General features: G+C 46.5%; 1 protein-coding gene across 10 annotated transcripts in view; it reads right to left on the reverse strand.

Moving 5' to 3' along the window:
- Nucleotides 1–18,531, reverse strand: part of SRGAP2 (SLIT-ROBO Rho GTPase activating protein 2) — a 240,028-nt gene that overhangs the window by 16,039 nt on the left and 205,458 nt on the right. For all 10 annotated transcript variants that reach the window (XM_082614407.1, XM_082614405.1, XM_082614406.1 and 7 more), the window contains exons 15-18: nucleotides 13,646–13,723; nucleotides 12,582–12,716; nucleotides 10,707–10,812; nucleotides 838–1,062 (exon numbers count right to left, since the gene is read on the reverse strand). In XM_082614407.1, coding sequence (XP_082470533.1) covers nucleotides 838–1,062; nucleotides 10,707–10,812; nucleotides 12,582–12,716; nucleotides 13,646–13,723 — 544 coding nt within the window. The remainder of the gene's footprint in view (nucleotides 1–837; nucleotides 1,063–10,706; nucleotides 10,813–12,581; nucleotides 12,717–13,645; nucleotides 13,724–18,531) is intronic.

Raw genomic sequence — 18,531 nt, forward strand, 5'->3', positions numbered from 1 at the left:
AGTAAAAGAGAGAGGCAGTTGTCTTTGCGTTTACTGGGAAAATGACCCTGTAAGTGGCACGATGGGGGCAGTGTGGGGCAGTGGGTGGTACCCTGCACTGACAGTCAAAGGGTCAGGGCTGGGATCCCCACCACTGGGGTGGCCTCAGAGATTGTCCCTGGCCTCTCTAGATTGCAATGACTTAATCTGTAAAATGGAAATCTGTTATTTGTCTAACGGAAGGGTCTAGCAAAGATGTGCCCTAGGGATTCCTTTTATATCTGTTTCCAGGTGAAGTCATGACGAACCTGCTTCAGTGGGGCACTGGGCCTAACCTGCTGAAAATGGACCTTACCCCGCTTTCTCGTCACAAATGTCTGAGATCATTATTAAATTATCATTGTATAAACTCACTGTCAGGACATTACTCTTCATATCTGAAATCTTCCCAATAAGACAGAAATTCCCTGGGACGCAGGACTGTTCTTCTCACAATAGCCAGCTCCGAGCAGGAGCCAGAGAGACACTGCTGCCTGATGAACAGCAGTTCTGCGTACAACCTGATCAAATTTCCTTTCCTGGAGATCATTAATGTTCCTGTTATTGCTGTCATTATCTTTCAGAATGGTGTCTCATCACTCAGAACTCGTAAAAAAGGAGGCAGCCTGAAGTGGCACTTAGTAGTTTGGGTCGAGGTGGGGCCCTGCCTACAGCAACCCCTGATCCTGGCAGCCTGAAGTGCCTCGGAGTGGGAGGTGGGGAGGATCTGGGTGTTTCCCTCGGTCTCGCTTGGCCATCTGGCCCCCACGCCAGTGCGCGTTGGTGACATTTCCCCTCCTCCAACCCTGAGCCCCCTACCAGTAATCCTCCGTGCTCCCTCCTCTGCTGTAGATGGGGCCCTCCAGCTCCCTAGGGTTTGGGAAGATGTTCTCGTGCTGGATGATGATGGTTTTGATCAGCTCATTCACGTGGGCTTGGCAGGACACCTGGTCATGGCCCTCAGGCACTGACATCAGCGAGGGCCCGAAGCAGATGGCGAGGTTGTAGGGGTCCATCATGTTCTCTTCACTGAACTGTGATAAACTGGAGGAGAAGGAAAAGGGGGCAAGCTGAAAAGCACTCGCATGAATGCCCAGAAAACACAATCACAGGAGGCGCTGCCAGGAGCAAGAACAGAAGCACCACAAACGGCCACCTGCTTTTCTGGGCATCAGAGCCCTTCTAGAAAGCTGGTAGGGGGAGAAGAGAATGAGCACCAGGACAGTCATTCAGGAGTCAAGGGAAGGGAAAGTGGGGGTCCCTCCTTGCAGATCTCACCCCTCCTCTTTCTCTAGTTCCCTGTTCAAATCCTACTTACCCCCCAATCGCCACCCCAACCCTAGACCATATCCACCAAATCCACCCTGCCTTGAGGACACACCACTCTGCAGAGCTGGATACGCTCCCACAGACCAACCCACTAAGCTGACAGAACAGACGGAGTCCCTCGGGCTGCCCTGGTAATGACACGGTCAGAAGACGCAGGCATTGTGCGTTGTGTACCTTCTTGAATGGCAAAATAATCAAATTATTAGGGATATTCCATTCTAAGCTCTAGACTTATTTTTAAAAATAGCCAACCGATTAGCTTTTGTATTCCATCAAGCCCATGAATTTCTTCCTGGAACAGCTAGTGCAATTGTTTTCCATTTTCATAATATCCTCCTCTGCTATTACATTGAGGATTTATTCAGGAAAAGGTCAGCATGTAGCTCAGCTCCTGCTCAGGCTTCCCCTGGACGCAGTCTGACTTCATTATTGGGTATTTTATTCCAGGAACTCCCCCTTTCCAGCCAGCAGCTGCTCCAGCCATACCTCCAACCCTAGCCAAGGACCCAAGCCCTTCAGTGGTGAGTGCCCACTGGTCTGTCTGTCCACGCACTGAAGGCTGGGCTAGCTCTGGATGTACCCTGCCCCTAGGAGTCTGCAGAAACGTGAGCTCTGCTGTGGGGTTCTGCCTCCCTCGTGGGCACCTGGATTCTGACAGATCTTGAGAGGATACCAAAGCCATGGTGCTGAGCCAGAGGCCTGGGACTCAGCTGTCTTCATCTGAGTAGCTGTTCTTCAGAATTGAGCAGAGTTTACTTCTAGTGTATCCAGCATCCAGACTCAAATGCCCAAGCTGGTCTCTATCTCAATGATTCTCTCCTTCACTGAAGATTCAGATACGTCCCCGGTACCCTTAGAGAATCACTGCAGAACATGTGAAGTGGGACAATGAAGTGGGACAGTGACAAACAACTGTCATGGCTAAGAACCACTGCTCTGTAGGACCCGGTCAGATGCAGGGAGGCCTGAGATGGGTGAGTTGATGGATCTCAGTGGCCAGACTGCTTCATAGGAGGTTTTAAAGATTTAATTTTATAATCCTTCTCTGGCTCTTGAGTTAAAAGAGAGCAGAGATTCAGAAAAGGCTGGTATAAGTTTCCAAGTCTACTTCTTGGTCAAATAAAAACTGGAGAGAGACAGGAGAGATAATTAGCTTGGGAACCTTAGCAGGGACAACGGAGGCATGAGGTGTCACGGGGCTAAAACTGTAGTTTATCCCAGGCTGGCTGGTTCCTTGTGTCATGGAGGGACAAGCAGGAGGAAGCCCGTTTCTTTAGTGTGATCTGACAACGTTTTGGTAACATGGAAGAAAAGCAGTAGTTTCTGGGAAGCCTGGTGGTCAAAGGGAGATAAACTCTAGGCCTGAGGGTCCCAGTCTAAGCTCACTGAGAGAAGAGGAATCTTGCCCGGCCTTCTAAGGCAAGGGCTGCTCAACTCCTAGGTGGCTACAATGACCAGGGCCAGAGAGGACCTGTGTTCGTGCACTGGGGTCCACTTCTCATGGGTCCAGGTCCATTTCTTATTCCCATTAAAATACAGACTGAGATCCTTCTTTCTCTTCCAATCTACTGGAACACCTAAGTTCTGAGGGTAAAGCCATGGTGCTTAACTACTTGAGGGACACAGGCTCCTTCAAGAATTTGACGAAAACTAAGGATTCTTTCCCCAGGGAAATTCATATATGAGCACATAACAAATGCACACAATTCTGTATATAATATAATGGTGCTAATAATCCTTGAAGACTCTGAAGGCTGTACCTAGTATAAGACCTCAAACACTGGATTTTTAATTTTAAAGAAATATCTAAAATGGATAATACTGGTAACAGCTCCCTCTTTAAAAAAAATGTTTTTTTGGTATCGACTTCTATATATGCCATCTCCTCTAAGAACTGTACTGTATTTCTTTAGGTTCTGTCCATAACACGAGTGAACTTTCCTAACTGATTTGAACTCATCCTCTTTTGAGCACCTTAAAAAGGTCCAGTGTAGTGGGTTTTGGGGTGAATGAGAAAATCAGGATTGGTGTGGGAAACCTGTTTTTCATCATGCACTTTTCTGGACTTTTTACTTTTAAATGATGCACATTTGTTGGTTCTGAAGAACCTAGGAGCAGGACAGGAATAAAGACGCAGATGTAGAGAATGGACTTGAGGACACGGGGAGGGGGAAGGGGAAGCTGGGACGAAGTGAGAGAGTTGTATTGACATATATACACTCCCAAATGTAAAACAGATAGCTAGTGGGAAGCAGCAGCACAGCACAGGGAAATCAGCTCGGTGCTTTGTGACCACCTAGAGGGGTAGGATAGGGAGGGTGGGAGGGAGACAGAAGAGGGAGGGGATATGGGGATATATGTATACATATAGCTGATTCACCTTGTTATACAGCAGAAACTAACACAACATTGTAAAGCAATTATACTCCAATAAAGATGTTAAAAAAATGATGCACATTTGTATCTCTGATTACATTTAAAAAGAAAAACAAAACATCCCAAGAATTTTAGAGTCAAGCAGACCTGGTTTTGAGTCCCAGCTCCACTGCTTACCATCGTTTTGTACTAGTTCCCTAGTTTCTTCATAAAATGGGGGCAATTATGTGCCCCCTTGATGGGCTGTTGTGAAGATTAAACGAGGTAATATGTGCAAAGTACTTAGCACTGTGCCTGGCACATAGGTGATGTTCAAGAAATATTTTCTGTCATTCTAATGTCCTGTTTGCTTCTTGACATAGGACCTTTGATTCCAGTCAGGGAATGGAAAGCAGGGCCGCTGACGTTTGGCAGTAATTGACTTACAGGTGTCCACTGTCTTCTTCTCCTGACAGGCATAATCTAACAAGCTGAGGGCTCTGCATCCCCAAATCAAAATCTTAAATCCTCGGGGAGAACACGAAGCTTTGAACACACTGTTTTAAACATATGACATTTCCATTTAAAAACCTTCAACTTCACGGCCTCCAGGGGTTTGATTTGGCAACAACCAACAGACCATGGGTAAGATATTATGCATCAGGGTTGATTTCAGGTTTGAAAGGGATGAAGAGAAATTGTATTATTCACCATGGCCCCAGGCAAAACGTGGGGTTGAGAATCTGTAAGTCCATGGTTTAACAGACTTTCCCAAAAGGCTCCTTAAGAGATAAGAAGTGGAAGGTAATTGTGGCTGACTCTTCCTGATGGCCCTTCAAAGGCACTCCCTCACTCCCCTTGCCTATAAAGCCACCTGTCCCCAACTTCCATGTTCCCACGTCTATTAACTGACTTGCCTTCCTCCCTATGCAGTCAATCCCATCCCCTGTCACCTCCTCAAGAATAGCACTCCAGCAATTACCTTGCTCTCTGCTCCATCATCAGTTCTTCTCTATGGGGTCACCCCTGCTAGCATGCCAATGTGCAGCAATACCACCCATCTTAAAAACAAAATTCTCTCTTAAGCCTATATCCACGCTGAATTACTGTCCCATTCTCTTCTCTTTATAATAAAATTCTTTGAGAGTTGTCTCTGATTCTCTGGTTCTTCTTCACTGGTTCTGTTATGGACTGAACTGTGTCCTCCCTGCCCCCCAATTCATATGTTGAAGCCCTAACTTGACTGTAATGACTGTATTTGGAGACAGGGCCTTTAAGGAGGTAATTAAGGTTAAATGAGGTCATAAGGGTGGGGCCCAAACCCTACAGGACTGGTGTCCTTATAAGGAGAGGAAAAGAGAGCAGAGCTCCGTCTCCCAGCGTGTGCACAGAAGGAAGGCTACGTGAGGACGCAGTGAGGTGGTTGTCTACAAGCCAAGGAGACAGGTCTCCCCAGAAACCAACCCTGCTGGCATCTTGATCTTGCACTCCCAGACTTCAGAACTGTGAGAAAACAAATTTCTGTTGTTTAAGCCACCCAGTCTATGGTATTTTGTTATGGCAGCCCTAGCAGATTCACACACCTACTCTCTTCCTGTGTGGCCCCCCAACCCCTCTATCGTGGTAAGATACACACAACAGAAAATTTACCATTTTAACCATTTTAAAGTGTACAGTCCAGTAGCATTTAGCTGAATATGACCCCACTGTACGGATCTACCACATTTTATCTATCCAGCATCAGCACCCCTTCTCGCTTGAACTGACACCATCAGGATTTTGCCCCTCCTCCTCCACCAAGACAACGCCCATCAAGGTCACTAGTGACATCTATGCTGCTAAATCAGTTCTCAGTCCTTTTCTTAGCTGACCTGTCATCACGTTATCCCAGTTATCACACCCTCCTTGAAACACATTATGTGGCTTCTGGGACACCGTTCCCTCTTGGTCCTCCTCCTACACCACTGCCCACTGTCACCTGCTCAGTGAGGCGTCCCTGACCACTGTATATTAAAGAGGAAACCCTCCCACCCACCCCTTACACTCTCCAGTCCCCTAACATGCTTTATTTATTTATTTGTTTGTTTGTTTATTTTTGGCTGCTTTGGGTCTTCGTTGCTGCCACGCCGGCTTTCTCTAGTTGTGGCGAGCAGGGGCTACTTTTCCTTGCGGTACGCAAGCTTCTCATTGTGGTGGCTTTTCTTGTTGTGGAGCACAGGCTCTAGGCACGTGGGCTTCGGTAGTTGTGGCTCATGGGCTCTAGAGCTCAGCCTCAATAGTTGTGGCGCACGGGCTTAGCTGCTCCGTGGCATGTGGGATCTTCACGGACCAGGGCTCGAACCCGTGTCCCCTGCATTGGCAGGCAGATTCTTAACCACTGTGCCACCAGGGAAGCACCCCCGTAACATGCTTTAATTTTCTCCACAGCCCTTATCCTCTGACATATGACGTATGTTCTTCTTTCTTTTTTTTTTTTAATTAATTTCTTTCTTTTTGGCTGTGTTGGGTCTTCACTGCTGTGTGCAGGCTTTCTCTAGTTGCAGTGAGCAGGGGCTACTCTTCGTTGTGGTGAGCTGGCTTCTCATCGCGTTGGCTTCTCTTCTTGCAGAGAACGGGCTCTAGGCGTGTGGGCTTCAGTAGTTGTGGCACATGGGCTCAGTAGTTGTGGCTCACGGGCTCTAGAGCACAGACTCAGTAGTTGTGGCTCATGGGCTTAGCCGCTCCATGGCATGTGGGGTCTTCCCGGACCAGGGCTTAAACCCATGTCCCCTGCATTGGCAGGTGGATTCTTAACCACTGTGCCACCAGGGAAGTCCCATGACATGTGTTCTTATCAGTTTTGCCTGTCTTCCTCCAGTTCTATGTGCTACACAGGCTCCATGAGGGCAGAGACCTTGACTGTTTGGTGCAACCTTAGATATCCAGCAAGTAAAATGGGGCCTAGCACACAGTAAATGCTTAATAAATATATGTTAAGTAAATAAGTGAATAAATACATGAGCATCTGTGAGTCTCTAGGACAATCCAGCCACAATTCTACTTGTCCATTTTCATACAGAAGCTAAAACACTCCTTGTGAAAGTCAGAGGAACAGCACAGACAGAATCTTTCCAAACTGGGAGGCACTTGAGATGCTGAAGTTTGGAGGAAGACTCAGCTTTTCTGGAGAGCAGCTGAGGTGCCTTAACAGTGAAAGAAGCACCACCAATTCCCTCTTTCAGATTATGGAGCAATATTTGAGGATGTAGAGTGATGCTTCTCGGACCTTCATGTGCCTATGACTCATCAGGGGATTTTGTCAAAATACAGATTCTGATTCATAGGTCATTGGGGGTGGGGTGGGGGAGGAACTGAGATTCTGCATTTCTAACAATCTCCCTGATGATGCTGATGCTGCTGGTCTATGGACCTCGCTTGATTAGCAAGAGACTAAAAGTCTATATTGTTTGACATCTGAAGAAATCAGGTTTCAAAAGGCAAGCAGCAGAGTCAGCGGCAGTGAAGGGGAGCTACCTGCCCTTTGTTTCAGGGTGAAAACCCACTGAGTAGTACAGATGCTGTGGCCGGCAGCCTCTAAAATGAACCCTACAGTCCCTGCCTACTGGTATTCATGCCCTTGTGTAGTTCTCTCCCTTTGCGTGTGGGCTAGATTTAGTAACTCGCTCCTAGTGAATGGGGTACGGCAGAAGTGATGGGACGTCACTTCTGAGATTAGGTTACAAAGACTGGCTGCTCTCTCAGGCACTCTCTCACTCACTTGCTTGGAGCAAAGCCAGCTGCCATGTCACAGGCAGCTCTATGGTGAGGCCCATGTGGTGCAGAACTGATGGAGGCCTCTGACCAACAGCCAGCCAGGAAAGGAGGCCCTCAGTCCAACAACCTGCAAGGGACTGAATCCTGCCAACACCACGTGGATCCTTTCCCAGTCGAGCCTTCAGAAGAAACTACAGCCCTGCCCCCAATACACTCACTGCAACCTCAAGAAACCTGGAGCCAGAGACCCCAGCTAAGCTGCACCCAGATTCCTGATCCACAGAAACTGTGAGATAACAATAACTGCTTATTGTTTGAAGTTGCTAAGTTTTAGGGTAATTTATTACACAGCAATTGATCATCAATGCAGATGCTAAGAAAGGATAACATTAATAATTAACAATTAACAAGGCCTGCTGGACAGGCATGTACCCAAGGTTCATAGAGTGGATTGAACACTAGCTATATAGATATATGTGGAACCAGGTCAAGTCCACACAGCACTGGTGTACTGTGTAAGGCGTTCCATACATATATCTCAGTTCTGGGGGTTCCTTGAGATGGAGGATGTGTACAACCCCAAAAAAGACAATAGCCAGAAATAAAGTACACACTGTCAGGACAGGTAACAGCAAAGGAGAGGGGAACTAAAAGTCTGGGCCCAGGGAGAGTCTCCATGAGGAGCTACCTGCCAACTCTGGTTACACCTGTTGATAAGTGCATACTTATCACCTGTCACCTTCCTGTGCAGGCAGGTGGTCTTCTCTATCGCCTGTGTCATGCACTCCATTTATTATTTTAGGAAACACTGTGGTTACTAATGCTGCATCTTTTCAACGAAAGACTCTGATGAGCAAGTTAATCATTTTTTAACCAGAAAAAGAAGTGAAACAAAAGTCATCATTTGAATGGGTGCAATTTTCCATGTTTCCTTCGACAGTGGCCACCCTCTCCAGCTCTCGTGATGCTTCCTCTACCGTTTCTCCCCACCCACAAACTCCCTCACCCCTCCACTTAGCAGGAGGAAAATGTGGGCAGGATGAGGCTGTTGTGCTTACACACACAGTCACCCCAGGACCTGCCTGCTCCCCTGCCTGTTTACCCACGACCGACATGTTCCTCGCTCTGGGGGAGCAGACTAGGCTCTTTGAGGGCAGGTATCGGTCAGTGAGGGGAGACAAGTCCTGGTGGCCCTGAGGGGACCGACTGTCTTGAGAGTCATTACCAGAGTTTCCGTCTGCCTAAAACGGGCAGCATGTGAAACCCTGTGTGAGTCATGAGGGGTTCTCAACTAAAGGCAGTTGTGGTGCTGAGTCAGGGCTTAGCTAATGAATGGTGCAGACACAGCCACATGGAAGTAGCAGGCTGCTGGGCCAGGACCCTCTGTCACTCTGCAGGGCCAGCAACAGGGCTAGAGGACAGTGTGGTTGCCCCTGAAAGGTCTCAGGTGGGGGCTGCTAGCCCAGATGCCTCAAGGTCAGGCTGACCCTGGTCTGTAAGCAGGCTGAGGCTCCTGAGATGGCCTCTGAACTTGTATTTCTTTGAAGTAGGGACCAACCCACTAGGAAGAGTCTACATTTTCACAAAGCAATATGAGCTAAAACACCCTAGCCCCTTGGTCTACTTTTTGTTTTCCCTTTTTTAAAAAAATAGATTCATGGATCTAAAGAAATGTTTCCCCACTCTATGAAAAGCCATAAAGCCAGAGAGATGATAACGGCAACTGAATTCAACCTCAACATCGGGGAGTTTCGGGGAGAGCTGGGGACTGTGGTGAACTGGGGGTGGGTGCCTGACCACCTCCTCTAGGCAGCAGCCCGTACTCCACAGGGAACTGCGGCCGTGCGGGCGTGCAGATCCAGTGCTGCTAGACCTAGTGATTTTTTCAAGAGAAGCTAGAAATCTAGATTTTTTTAAAAAGTAAAATCTCCCAATATTTAAATGGTTCAATGTTTTCAAGACAGAGTGGACTTAAAGGGAACACATCTATGGGCCTTATCTGGCCCTCGGGTTGCCCACTGATAGACTTTGGCCTAGGCTGTTGAGGGAGATGCTGCAGTGAAAGCAACGTGGAAAGACAGAGGTGCCTAAGGGGAGAAGCACGTCCTTGCTCATTGTCTTTGCTGCCCTCCATGCCTGCCCTGGGTGAGGACACACTGCTTAGAAAGGGAGAAATACTCTGGCTAAGCCCAAGGCCCCTCTGATCCTCAGACCTCTCTTCTAGCTACACTCACGCCCTGGCTGACCAGCTAAATACCATCAGTACACAATGACCTCACGCTGTATCTCTGCCCCAGGTTTCTTCCCTGAGCATCCGATTCCTATGTTCAGCTGCCTACTTAGACTCTCCACCTGGAGGGCTAACGGGTACCTCAAGTTAACATGTCTACATCAGCACCTTGTCCTGATTGCTTCTTCCACATCTTGTCTTCCCCAGCTCCACAAATGGCATCACGGCTTCCCTGCTGCTCATGTCAAAAATGTAGAATTTTTCTCTTTCCTCACATTCTATATCCTACCCATCAGCAGGTCCTATCAAAGCTGTATTCCAAATAGATCCTACACCTGACCCCTCATCACCCTCCACCATTCCCTCTCTGGTCTAAGCCACCACCACTCCCGACTGAGACTGCACAATAACCTCTGGTGAGGTCTCTCCCGCTTCTCTCCACATTACTCTATGGTAACTTCTCCATGAAGCAGATTTTAAAAATATATTAAAAAATCAGATCACAACACTCTTCTGCTTAAAACTTTCCAATGGCTTCTTCAAATCTAAACTCATTGTTGCCATGACTTTGGGGCTTGATGACCTTGACCATCCCCGTGGCTCCTTCTTCTTCCACTGCACCACCAGGGAAGCCCCGTGGCTCCTTCTTTCACTTCATTCAGGCTGCTGCTCACACGCCATCTCCCCAGAGAGGCCTTTGCTGAAGGCCCCTCTGCTGTGTCTCTCCCTCTTTCACCTCTGCCCCGATCCCTTAACTTACACTTCCTTATTCTTCTAAGCACTTATTACTACCTCGTGTTTCTGTAATTGTCTATGTCCTCTGCTGGAACATGAGCCAAATGGTATCCAGGCTTTTGTCTCTTATTTCACAATGTATTCTTACATCTTATGACCGTGCCCAGCACACAGCAGGTGTTCAGTAAGTATCTGTTGGGCTGGAGGAATCAACACAGGTCCCTATGTAAACTTCCAGTGACTGAAGCTAAGGCCCAATCAGTTGCTCCCCGGGAAGTCTACTCACTGGTTGAGGAAGGCAAAGAGGTATCTCATGATAATCAGAGTGGTTTTGGGCAGGACCAGGAGGACCTTCCGGATGTGCAGAGCTCTCTCCTGCAGGTTGTCCATTGCTGAAAGAAAAAAGCCATGCGTTACCCTCCACTGTAACTGAGATCCCAGGAAATAGTGGTCAGAAGGCCCTGACTAGCAGCGGGTGCAATATGGAGAGCAGCCAGTCAAGTCCACACAGCACTGGGCCAGTGTAAGGAGCTCCATCTCTGTGGCTCCTTGAGGTGGGGCTGTTGTGATGGGGCATACAGGCTCCAGAACCTTCTGTGGATCAGGACTTAAGATGTATGCTCCTTGGGCACAAAGGGGTTGGAGATGCTCCCCAGAGCATCTACCACCCCCTTATTACAATACCACAGGCAAGGAGCTGACCAGAAACTGCTATGACTGCTCGACACCCAGCCTTGGAGGGCCTACATGTGGGGAGAGGGAGGGGCTGCACAGGTCCTGTCCTGCCCAATCCACACGTGCATCACCTCATCCCCTGGACAAGTCTAGCATATCTTCCCCGCTCCCTTATCTGCAGTGGGGATGAGGAGAATGTGGTCAGAGGCAAGAAATGGCAGGCGTGTGTAAGCAGTGATATCTGGGGAGAAAACCAGAGAACTTTCCTAACTCTTGTGCTGTGGACAGATTAATTCCAGGTATGGCCCTAGGCCTGTGCTTCCCTCATGGCCCGCCTCCCCACTTTCACGGTGTGCCGTGTGGATATTGTCATTTTCTAGGAGAGCCTCTCCATGAAAAAGAAATGGGAGGTACTAGAACGGGAGCACATCTCAAGGGGAGGATTGGGCAGCCAAGGTATCTTGTACTGTCCTGGCAACCCCCATCCACTTAGGGTATTCCACCTAGGCCCAGTCCTGGAAAAAGACATGAAGGTAGGAGGGATGCATATATTCCGTCACCCACAGAACACATTTCCACTAGGACTCCCACAGATAGTGAGTAAACCAATAAAACAAGAGAGCTAGCTTCCTGAGTGATCTGGGTCCCTCTCTCAGAATAACAGAGAGGGAGAGCGCTCAGGAATCAAACTGGAAACTCGGGGGTGGGCGGTGGGGGATGAAGACCTTGGTTGATCTGGGAAGAAAAACTTTTCTCCATTTCAAAGGCGTTGCCTCCTCCAGCCTCTGAAGCCACCATTTCAACGGCGTCTGCTTCCAGAATGACTTAATACTAATCCAAGTTTCCGTGGACAACAAATAAGAGGGGGGTCCTCAATGGCCAGGAATAGATTTTCAAGCCCTAAATTTTAGAGTAAGAGGCAGAGAACCTCTAAGATACCTGCTTTATCTAAAGATCAAGTAGGGACTATCTCTCTCTGAGAAAACATCATATCACTACTTTTAAATGTGCAGAGGTTTTTATTCCTAGAAGAACACATCTCACAGGTAAGTCATGCCATATTTAAAGCAACAAGCAGGAAATATTTGTAACACTTACGTATTCTCCCTTTGTATCATGAAAAGCACAAGCACTAATACATGAGCTTCTAATAGCTGAAAAGGACTGTGTCTTATATATGAACATAAATGTATTTTAATGAAGAAAGATAAAGCCCAGCGAAGCAACAGAGTTTAAAGTGAATCAGAAAGAAAAAAGCCAGGAGTTCTGACTTGTGATCCAGACTCTTCCTGAAAAGTCATTCTTTTCCTCCCCTACTAGTGGATAAATGAGTGACAACAAGGAAGAGAAACTTCACCGAGGAAAAGGAAGAAAGGAAAACAGTACTGGAAAGCTTATGAGAAAAAAAGACCCTGTGGAAATTTGTTATCTGTTGCTATGAGGTGCTCTGGCCCAGAAGCCAATCTGAGGCCAGGATGATACTTACTGACGCAGGCCATTAGGTCATGGAAGATGTCCTTGGGGAAGAGAGGGTGTTCCAGCCCCCGGAAGTAAAGCTTTAGGACGCCAGCTATGGAGTCCATGTCATGGTCATTCTGGTCTCCAGCCAGGGGGTCCTCTCCTAAGGATAAGCAATCCCCCCAAAAAGGAAAGAGAGAGTGAGAGAGCTAAAAACAAACAGGATGAAGCAGAGGTGGTGGGGAAGGAGTGGTCTATTCAAATCTTCATTGCAGTCCATCAGCTTTCTGCCCAGCATGTTGGCCATGAGTAGGGCAACCAGGGACTAGCAAAAGCAAAGACTGCTTAGGCTCAGGGGCCCCGGGGCCAGAGGAGGGGCACAAAAGTCCATTAACATAAATTTGCTTGTGCCAGACTGGTTCAGGGACATTCCCTCTGGGCTGGGGATGGGACACAGCAATTGGCTCTCTCATGAGATCATGAAACCAGGCTGGGACTGAGCCCCTAGGGGAGGGAAATGAGGCCAGGGAGGCCAGTCCCTCTGATTAGCTCTCTCTCCTCTTGGCCTGTAACAGAGCACACCTACTTACAGGAGAACAATCATACTGGAGCTCCCTATGGAAAATTTCATATCAGATGTAATTAGATTTAATGATAGGACCAACCTCAAATTGAAACTATATATATCCATTTCAGTGACGGAAATTGCCAAAGCTTGTCCATTACCTTAATAGCCCACAAGATAATAAATGGGCTAAGATGAACAGGTGCATTCGCTCTGCCACCAAGGGTTCTGGATACAGCCATAAACTGCCCAGATATCATAGTTAACTTCTTGGGTTTGGGTAGATCATCTGGAGGAGAGGGGCAGGATGAATGGGGCTGAGAAGGAGGAAACTGGGATGTACCCTGGCACCTCCCTGCATATCTGGGTGGGGGTGGGGGGATGTCTACAAGAGAGAAGGTGCTGGGCTGAAGACGGAGGCAAACTGGCTTGCTAACCTCTGGGTACCTCTCAGGGAGAAAGCGTGGAGCTAGTATCCTGGGGGGGCCGGCAAACATTCGGTCTTATCTTTCAGGCTGTTTCCTCACCTCTCTCAAAGGCGTTTTTGATGTCATTCACTTCCACCTGCGATCCTGACACTCGGAAGATTCCCTCATGCTGTAGTCCTAGAAAGACAGGGAAAAGTGATCAAGGAGACAAAAAAGCAAATTCACTACCACGGCTCCAAGCCTAGTTGAGTGTCTGTCTCCCTCAGCCAGTGTGTATTTAAGCATCCTGTCTCTCTTCTTCAGGCCAGAGGAGAAAGCCTATACAAGGATGGTGGAAAAGTCACTGGAATGAATATGAGGCATTGGCCTAAAGAAAGCACTGAGTCAGAGACTTAAGGGAAGAGATGTCTACACCATTTCTGATTCTGACAGAGTCTATGAGGCAGGCTCCTTCTCCAGCCTTTGCTTCTCTGTCCCCAGCTGCAAAGTGGGGAAGTGATTCCTGGCACCTGCTTATCCCTAAGGGTCAGGGATGAGATTTGGGGGCATGGCAGGCAAGCCATTACACACCACCAGAGTTTCATAGGGTCTGAGATCATACTTAGTGCTTTAGCTGTTCTAACACTGTTCGGCTGTTCTAGAGGACAATGCTTTCACTACTTATGAAAAAGGGAGGACATAAATTGGTACAACCACTATGGAGAACAGTACAGAGGTTCCTTAAAAAACTAAAAATAGAATTACCATATGATCCAGCAATCCCACTCCTGGGCATATATCTGGAAAAAGCCATAATTCGAAAAGAGACATGCACCCCAATGTTCATTGCAGCATTATTTACAACAGCGGTCCCCAACCTCTTTGGCCCCAGGGACCAGTTTTGTGGAAGACAGTTTTTCCATGGATGGTGGGTGGGGGTGGGCAGAATGGTTCAGGCGGTAATGCGAGCGATGGGGAGCGATGAGGAGCGGCAGATGAAGCTTCGCTTGCTCGCCCGCCGCTCACCTCCTGCTGTGCAGCCCAGTTCCTAACAGGCTGCGGACTGGTACCGGTCCACGGCCTGTGGGTTGGGGACCCCCAATTTACAATAGCCAGGACATGGAAGCAACTTAAACGTCCGTTGACAGATGAATGGATAAAGAAGATGTGGTACATATATACAAGGGAATATTACTCAGCCATAAAAAAGAATGAAATTATGCCATTTGCAGCAACATGGATGGAACTAGAGATTATCTTGTTAAGTAAATTAAGTCAGACAGAGAAAGACAAATATCATATGATATCACTTATATGTGGAATCTAAAAAAATGATACAGGGACTTCCCTGGTGGCCCAGTGGTAAAGAATCAGCCTTCCAATACAGGGGACGCAGGTTCGATCCCTGGTCGGGGAACTAAGATCCCACATGCCATGGGGCAACGAAGCCCGCGTGCCACAACTACTGAGCTCACACCCCTCAACGAGAGAGCCCGCATGCCACAAACTAGAGTCTACGTGCCCTGGAGCCCGCACGCCACAACTAGAGAGAAGCCCACGCCGCAGGGAAAGATCCTGCGTGCCTCAACAAAGACCCTGTGTGCCACACTAAGACCCAATGCAGCCAAAAAATAAAAATAAAATAAATAAATAAAATAAATAAATATTTTAAAAAACCTAAAAAATAAAAAGATACAAACTTATGTACAAAACAGAAACAGACTCACAGACTTCGAATACAAATTTATGGTTACCAAAGGGGAAAGATGGCGGGGAGGGATAAATTAGGAGGTTGGGAATCAACATATACACACTACTATATATAAAATAGATAATCAGCAAGGACCTACTATACAGCACAGGGAACTCTACTCAATATTCTGTAATAACCTATATGGGAAAAGAATCTGGAAAAGAATGGATACATGTATATGTATAACTGAATCACTTTGCTGTACACCTGAAACTAACACAACACTGTAAATTAACTATATACCAATGTAAAATTTTAAAAAAAGAGAGAAAGAAAGAAAAAGGGAGGACATGAAAAGACAAGTTATCAGTCAACAGACAGCATTGCAGGCACTGTGCCAGCCACTGGTCCTTGACTGCAGTTTGACTGTAAAGGCAACATGCCTCAATGGCACACTAGAATAATGTGCATGAAAACGATGTCTTTTTGAAGTTTGTTAAGGTAAAAATAATAATAGAAAATTAATGCATGTGTGGTGATTGCTTCTGTGCTTATAACCACATAAAGCAGGGGTTACCAGCAAGCCCATTTTCTAGGTGAGGGGATTGATAAGGGATGACCAGCATTAGGTTATACAGGTGATAAGAACCAGATCCAGGGGCCCAGGTCTTCTGACTGCAATCATGTACTCATTCCTCAATACCAGGCTTGTGAGTCCTATTGGAGTGAAAGCGCAGAGGGTGGGGGATCACATTTGTCAGCGTGACGGTGGATACGGCTCACAGAGAGCACCCCACATGCAACTCAGAACTGGGGAGGGATCCAGGAAGCATGAGCCCAGGGGCTGGACTGAGCTAGCATCTTTTATCATATCAGGCCTGTCCAGTTTTTCTCAAGAGCACCGTGGCTCAAACTTGGGCATTTTATCAAAGTTCCTCTGTTACAGCATGATCCATCAACATTTTTGAATCTCAAACAAATTTCTTCTTTGGAAAACAAAATAGAATAATGCTACATTTTGTCCACTGTTTTAGGACTCCCCTCTTGATGGGGGTGGTGTGGTGGTGGTGACTGGATTCTACCAGCTAGACTTTTGCAGTAAATCACAGAGGCCAGGACTGAATCCCGAATCCAACTGTAGCAATAGTAAGAAGTAAGCAGGGGGAATTTAATTACCTGGCTTGTAATAGGACTTAAGTTGTCTGTTCCTCTAGGGGAATCTCCAGAATATCCGTCACAGAATGGCAGGCAATGTTAAGACCCCAATGTAACAGTACCATATTAGTTACCAATGGGGTGTAACAGCCAGATAATGCCGTATAAACAAAGAATGTAAACAGCAAGTTTCTGACAGAAACAGTCACCTACTCAGCGACTCGTCGAAAACACAGTATAATATAAGGAACTGTCATCTCAGGGACCAGGCTACTCAGTCTCATTGGTGCAGCCAACAGTTTGCTGAGAGAGGATCATCTCAGTATGTTTTGGTAGATTAGACATCAAGGACAAGCCAATTTGGCCCACGGGCCCAGAACAAGAAGAAATCACAGGAGAGCTTATTGGAAACCAGGCAGCAGGCCTGAGGCACACCGAGGTCCCTTTCTGTCTGGTTTCCATTTCCCCCTGAGAACCGAGGCTTTAGAAGGGCCAACATGTGCTCTTGCTCAACAGATAGAATCTTTAGAGTGTCTGATCTGATGATTCTGAAAGTAGGAACATTAATAAATGGTTGGTTTCCAGAAAGTGAAGGGGAAAAGTACTTGGCCTTTTTATTATAACGCAGGTAAGGCCTCACATACCCAAGCTGACACATGCATGACCTTTCTCATTTTTCCTTAGTGCTCACTGACGTAAAAGTATAAAGCCAATCAGACTTGGGTAAGTTATTTGGAAATGGCACAAAACTGTCCATTTTGTGCTGGATCCAGCTGTTGCCAAGAGTTGCTCTCCTAGAGAAGTCTTGAAATGATTGCTACAACACCACCTCTTGCTCACGTCTCTGCTCCCTTCTTCATGAAAATGGTGGGTTTTTTCCATCCTGATTGAGTCTCAGTTGTTCCTCACATCCCTTCTCTTCGTTTAAGTCTTCCTGGATCACCCGGACCCACCATTTACACGTGAGCCTCAGCTTTCTCATCTGTATAATGGGGACTAGAACATCTACCTCCCAGGGAACATGAAGAGAGTAAGGATGTGCAAATTTTGGCAGTTGGTGGGCCACAGATGTTTTGGGGGCTGACAAAAGTTATGGACCCTATCCCCATTAAATGCACATATACAAACATTTTATCCATCATCTTTAGGGAGTTCAGGAATACCTTAAGTCCCTATCTGGGGGAAAAAATTCAATTTGCTGAATCATTTTTTTTTTTTTGGACACACCACACGGCTTTCGGGATCTTGGTTCCCTGACCAGGGATCGGACCTGTGCCTGCTGTAGCGGAAGCGTGGAGTCCTAACCACTGGACACCAGGGGATTCCCTCAACAAATGTTTTTTGAACAGCTACTATAGAATAAGGGTTTTTTTCTTCTTTAAATCAACAATATATTTATTTGCTTCATCTTATAATATTTACACATAAAATGGCTTCAGAATTGTTAGCTCACCACCCTGTGATAAAAACAATTACTGACTACTGTGCATTATTTTACAGTTCTTTTTGTTGTTAGACTTACAGTATATAATCAAAATACTGTTTTTCAAAGAAACTTAGATTGTTTTCTTCCTCATCTCCTCAGTGTGCCTATGTTATTCATCTGTAACACAGTTAGGTTTATTTGTTACCTTTTGTATTCCACTTGGAGTTTTACCCACATCCTTGTTTTATATATTTGTTCATTTATCTTTTGAGTATGGAAAACACCCATGTAGTTCTAAAAGTCAAAATTATACAAAAAGGAATACTCAGAGAAATGTCACTCTTCTCCCATTTCTCATTCCCCCATTCTTTTCACTCTTTTGACTCATTCATGTAAATAACCAGTCAAATATTAGTTTCTGGATTCATCCTTCCTGTATTTCTTCTTGCAGAAGTGACAAGGCACATGTATATTCTTATACCCTCTTCTTTCTTACATGAAAGACAGCATGCTATGGATACTCTTTTGCCCTTTGCTTTTTTCCACTTGACAATATATCCTGGCAATCTCACCAGGTCATTTCATGGACATCTTCCTCATTCTTTTTGGCAGCTGCATAGTCTCCCACTGTGTGCATATACCATAGTTTATTCATCTATTCTTCCATGTATGGCATTTAGGTTGTTTTGTTTCTAATATTTTGCAATTACAGATGAGGCTGCAATAAATAAC

This window comes from Mesoplodon mirus (genome assembly GCF_964341445.2).
Source record: "Mesoplodon mirus genome assembly, chromosome: 3".
Taxonomy (NCBI): Eukaryota; Metazoa; Chordata; class Mammalia; order Artiodactyla; family Ziphiidae; genus Mesoplodon; species Mesoplodon mirus.